The sequence below is a fragment of the Hyposmocoma kahamanoa genome, unplaced genomic scaffold (assembly GCF_003589595.1).
Source record: "Hyposmocoma kahamanoa isolate Upper Pololo Valley unplaced genomic scaffold, ASM358959v1 226, whole genome shotgun sequence".
NCBI classification, from domain to species: domain Eukaryota; kingdom Metazoa; phylum Arthropoda; class Insecta; order Lepidoptera; family Cosmopterigidae; genus Hyposmocoma; species Hyposmocoma kahamanoa.
The window spans coordinates 1,736,135-1,742,037 of NW_020653745.1; the positions used below are offsets into that span (position 1 = coordinate 1,736,135).

At 36.0% G+C, this 5,903-nt stretch overlaps 1 protein-coding gene across 2 annotated transcripts in view; it reads left to right on the forward strand.

The window, feature by feature from the left end:
* LOC113228319 (myogenesis-regulating glycosidase-like) overlaps window positions 1-5,903 on the forward strand; it is a 16,815-nt gene that overhangs the window by 1,608 nt on the left and 9,304 nt on the right. Inside the window, exons 2-5 of one of the 2 annotated variants that reach the window (XM_026461579.1) lie at window positions 1,511-1,630; window positions 1,924-2,133; window positions 4,098-4,285; window positions 4,618-4,620. In XM_026461579.1, the coding sequence (XP_026317364.1) occupies window positions 1,511-1,630; window positions 1,924-2,133; window positions 4,098-4,285; window positions 4,618-4,620 (521 nt within the window). Of the gene's footprint in view, window positions 1-1,510; window positions 1,631-1,923; window positions 2,134-4,097; window positions 4,286-4,617; window positions 4,621-4,694; window positions 4,698-5,903 lie in introns of both variants that reach the window. The other variant, XM_026461580.1, reaches the window with a different exon arrangement.

Here is a 5,903-nt window from a genome sequence, read left to right on the forward strand (position 1 = left end):
TTTTTTTCAAACAAACCAACGTTTCGGGCCCTTTATAGGCCCCATGACTTTACCAGCTCAGTCAACCGTGACCATGGCACCTGTAAAGGGCTTGAAACGTCGGTTTGTATGAAAAAAGAAATATACGCGATTTGATTCCGGAAAATATAGTTTCATTTCCAATGTGTAACAATCGCGAAATCCTAAAAACTCGATATTATTTCAATGATTTTGTGACATTTATTATTGTTAACAAAATAATCAAGCCGCAGAAAAACAATCTGCCTAACGTAACCGTTGTGGAATTTTATCAATGTTATATATTTCAAAAACAAGAGTCGAGCTGCTTTTTCGGCTTACAGCCTGTTTCTGGAAGGTTTGTAAATTATTCCAGCGTTTGTAAATTATGTCACGAATCAAACAGCCGCAATGAAAATCAGCATGAGTGTGGATGCTAATGCGGATATTTTAAATTATATAGATTATCCGCAGATGAGGATACTAGCTCACTTTACGCGTGTACGCGGAACTGCAAACATTTTCAATTTCACTTACAAAGTCATTCAGATTATAATTGAACAAGCAATAACTTTTAACGACCGATTACGCTATCATAACAGAAATTAACGCTAGCACTGTGCAATTAATATAAGAATAAAAGAACCGTCTCTTGTACAATAGCTTCTCATGGTTTTTTTTCTAAGAAATTGTCAATGGGGCCGACTCCGATGTTCCATTACATGATTATAAGTATTGTGGAGGATATTCCATACTTCCGGGTAAATTAATATATGCTACAAGCGTGGACATTTTTTGGTATTCTGCTTCACAATGGCGAGTCGAGGGCGATCGTCGGTAGCGATAGACTGCTAATTATTTGACGTTTCTTTCCATGGTTTCGTGCCCTTGAATTACCATTGACACCGGAATTTTATAGCTAATTAAACGACAAGGAATACCATCACTGCCATTGCACTGACACTCTATGAATTATCATAATTGCAATCTCAGTGGAGTCTTTGAAATTCGAACTTGACGATGCATGTACGGTGGTGCACCTAACTTTTTCTTTCGATGAAAAAAAAAACATAATGACACGTTCAACCACGCGATTTGCCGTACATTATTTACACAAAAAATCATCGCAAATGTTTTTAATTGTGTAACGTACAAACTAGACACAAACCAAAAAAAAACAGTTCGTGCGCCCGTAGAATTCTCACGCAATCTCGGGACCTCTGTCAAGTACCGAAAAGTACACTATAACGACTTCGAAACCTCATTTAACGAAAATTCATACACTTGTTGGGTTTTGCGTCGGACTCCTCGATATGTTTGACAAGCGCTGGATCCAATTCAAGAAGGTTCGTCCTTCGCAGCTTCATCTTCTTAATCGCATCTCGGTACATTGTTACTGTAATCTTCAAATGCCAAGTATAGCGTAGAAAGAACTTGTAAAACATCATCTTGGAGGCAGATGTGTAAGTAAGTTCCTAACCAATTTTAACCCCGTTTCCCTTGTATTGCGCAGTGCTCCTAGCGCTGTCTGCGTGCGCGCAGGCCGTGGACATCGATCTGCTCAACGCGCGAGGACTTAAAGTGCGAATGGAAAACAATCCTTATGGAGGGCTCAATATCCTGATGACAAGAAGTAAGCGCTGTAATTACACCTCTAAAATATCTAAATCTAAACATCCTTCTTGTTTTCACATTCTGTCTCTTGTACCTACCTGCTTCAGTCCTACTGCTAGACATATCCCTTTTTTGTTTTTGCTAAATTTATCTATCGTACTCAAGCAGATCTGATACACATGATGACAAACTGATGCCGGTATCATATATAAATGAATTATGACGTCCCTTTTTTTTCTCACAATAACAAGGAAAAATTACAAAACTATTCTTTCAACTTTAAAGTAAAATATTATATTCTTGTCCACATAGAGCAAGTAACTGAAGTGATAGCGGTAATCGGAAGACGAGCAGGCGCTATCAAAGACGTAGTGCAGGACGGAGACGTGGTCATTCAGTTCTCCAATGACACCACGGTCAGGATTAGCACTGAGGAAGTCGTCGGTGAACAGAATGGACAGGTCATTACTTTCACTTGGGAAGCTCCAAAGAGTGTGAGACTCGAGGACTGTGTTAACCTTGGTAAGTTGAATACTTCTGCCTTTCGCTAACTAAAATGCGGCAAAGTGACAAAATATTGTTTTAAGATAGGTATCATAAAAAACAATAACCCAGTTTTAGAATATTAAATTGATATTTCAGCTAGCATCATTAACCCTAACGATGCATAGCTGTAATATCATTTAACAGGTTCCGATAAGTCAGACACGTTAACTAATTTTAACTGTTTTTAAAAGAAAATTTTGTGCTCTATTTAAAACGGATATTTGACCATTGGTAACTTAACGGCGTTTAAGCGCCGACATATAAGAGCAAGGGACTATGTGGGACCTTCATTAGGTTATATAAGATACTGCGAACGAGTTATAAAAGTGATCTATTTTTCCAGTCGCACACTATTATTCTGGTCCCGCAGCTTGATTGTGATTGCCTCTCCGATCGGAAACTACGTCTTTTCCGAGTCAAGGCGCATAATTGCTATTCACAACTGACCGATCGGAAACTTTTGACATTTCAAATCGGAACAATCGTTGATTTATCTCACAAATAATAATAATAATAATAAGTTTATTTCTCACCACAATATACAAAATACATTGGCATAATATCCAAAATAAAATACATAAAACAATAAATTATACTGTGGGAGACTGGTGCCTAAACTAGACGTATGATCTGTATTTCAGGTCACCAGGAGTACACCCCTTGGAAGATACTTGTTATTTTGAAATATGTACTAGTACATTGACAATTGTAGTAACTAACCTATCTATATATTAAGGTTTTACGAAGGAACATAAAAGAATTAAAAAAAAAGCTGTTTATGCAGTGTTAGTTTGGTTAGTAATTGATTGTGTATTTGTAAATTTGGGTGTGTAAGTGTGTGTGTGTATGTAATTATACATCTAATTATGTGTGTAAATTAAATAAGAAAGATATAGTAGAAATCAGGTTCATCTTCTCGCTCAGAAACCCATCTGAATCAAAATCAGCACGCTGATGCCACCGCCTATCAACCGACCATTATAAGATGACTCATATGTAAATTTGTTGTGGTCCGCCAAAAGGTACTTCTTGGCGTACTATGGCTAAAACACAGAACGATAAATACAGTACAGTGCGTAGTTTAACAATTCGCGGAGTTCTGCAAATTTGGACTATTTGGATGGTGATGTTTCGTATCATCATTAGGCCTTATTTTAATTCATTTTAATTAATTATCAATTTTCTGTTTATCGCCATCATTTTTATCTTACAAGGAACGAAAGTAAACCTAATACCGCTGCAATACGGTCGCTTCTTTTTTGGAGAACTTAGTAAAATCCTCGAATTTGAAGTCGTTCAGCTGTTAACAGCTAGATGGCAGCACAGAAACGTAACATGCAATAATAGGTATCGATGGTAATAAACTTTCAACGATATGTCAACAGAGTAAAGTTTAAACTATATTACTAGTCCAGAATTTGTTATTTCTTTTTAAATTTGAAACTAATCATTATCAAGATTTCATAGTGTTTACCATTTATTTGTGAGTTTTGGTGACCGCGGTTCTGATAGTAATCGAGGCTGAAGGCACTTCCATAACTTGTTTTTCTTCCGTGGCTAAAAACCACCACCTAACATACACCATTACACCAGACAATCTTGTACCACAAAAACTTAATATCAGACGAACAGTTGGAATCATTCTTGAATGTTTTATGGTTATTAATACCGAAGGTGTACAATTTAGCGTTGACAGCCTGGACTACTACATAGTTATTATTTTTCATGCAATTGTTGTTGCTACAAACAAAAACTGTCATGCAACTTTAAATCTCATTGACCTTCACTCCTATGACAAAATTTTTTTGGTTTCTGTATTTTGTCTGCACTTTTCCCATATTAATGAAAACTTATCTATCTATCATTATCTTAAATTTTTCCTTTATTATATTTTCGTTTCCTTTCTGGAGATTTATATAAACATTTTTGTTTATGTTCAGGCTCGAGTCACTGGTACGGAGGTCCTCAACAAAAGCGCCAATACTGGCCGATTGAGAAGCTTGTCCTTGCCGACTACTCCTACGTGACAAAGGAGGCCGACAACTGCGGGATTGCTGAGCCCTACTGGTTGAATTCTGAGGGTATCTTCTACTACTTCGATAAGAAAGTTCCGTTATTTATTGATCAGGTACGCATTGAGTAAAGTTATACATTGAAATAATATATATACAATGTAAATAGTGCATCTAAAATAACCTCTTTGATATGTAAATACAAGGGCGAGTGAAAATATAAGTACAGCCTGGGAGTAAATTGTGATTGTAAATAGGTTTTAATGTTGTATCACCGAGTATACAACCAGAAATAGAGACAAATTGTCATTTAATTTGTTTGAAAACTATTCTTCCATATCATTACGGTGACAACTGCGCTTCGACTGGCCAGACTGAATTCGAAACAATTGACGGATGTCGTCAATTTTTTCACTTCAAATCGAGCAGTTAACTTGAGCTTTGCTAGAATGGACGCAAATTGCAAAATTACATATTTAACATTTAATTACCTTTGAAATTTGATTCCGTTTGTTTTGTGATTAGAACTTTTGCTGTTTTTCCCCACACCACCGAATGGAACAGCACGCCATTTTTAGAGATATTATCTTTATTACAATACAGAATATTTTTGGAATATACGGAGACGTACACACAGGTCTGTTGTTGGCGCTGTCTATATTTCAGTGCAAACGAGATTTGATATTTGTAAGTGATGTATCACCATGTATGGCCCTTATTTCGTCTCTATTTGGTTATATACTCGATGTGTTGTATAATGTATTTAGTATGTACAATGTAGGTATATAATGTGAAAATAATACATAATTATAGACAGAAAAGAATACAAACACACTACACAGCTTTTTGTAGTGAAAGTAGCTGTTGCCGGTACATTGCTTTGAATTTGGGTTTCGATATCTCGTTGCGTACATAGGTACGCAATTCCATTCATCAATTCCACCACCTATAGAGGTGGTGTAATATTATTCCACCACTTTGAGGCCGAGTATTTGAAACTATCCAGAAAAGCTATTCTACGTTGTGGTACCATAAGTACACATGTATTCTGACAATATTTCTTTATGCATACCCACGCATGATGATAACGGAAGTTTACAGCGGTTATTCACAATCAGATATCAACGAAGTAACAAAGCACTCATTAAGCTGCTAGTGATTGCAACCTCAAGTGTGAGAGTCCGTCAAGGCTGAGATACTCTTCGTAATACAAGTAATCCTTAGAAATCTGCGAGAATTTTACAATCTCTCGGAAATCAGTTGATGAGTAAAAAAAATTATTATTATTATTATATTCGACTATAATTTAAGGAAGTGCTATTTTTTTGTTTCTAAATCGTCCAGACCTTTTAAGGTTGTCTTGTATAAATGGTATGCTATAATATTTATGCAAACCAGAACAATGCCACCGACATTGCAGACATTGTAGAAGAGGACAATACTAACAGTGTTATAGGTATATTAAGTATGACAAAGCAATTAGTAGCTACTTATGATGCTTATTAAGTGTTTACACATATTTCAAGTGTAATCAAGAATTTCGAATGTCGATAAGTGCAGCTGGCATTAATCTTTCAAAGCATTTGATCAAGAAAAACTGTATTTGAAAGAGTCAGACTATTTAGAAATATCAATAAAATGTGCTGGTTTCTAAACCGAAACTTAGTAATTATATTGTTCCTAGAATGACCTCGAAAAGAACGCAGCATGCTTTATCGCCCAAATAAAGCCACC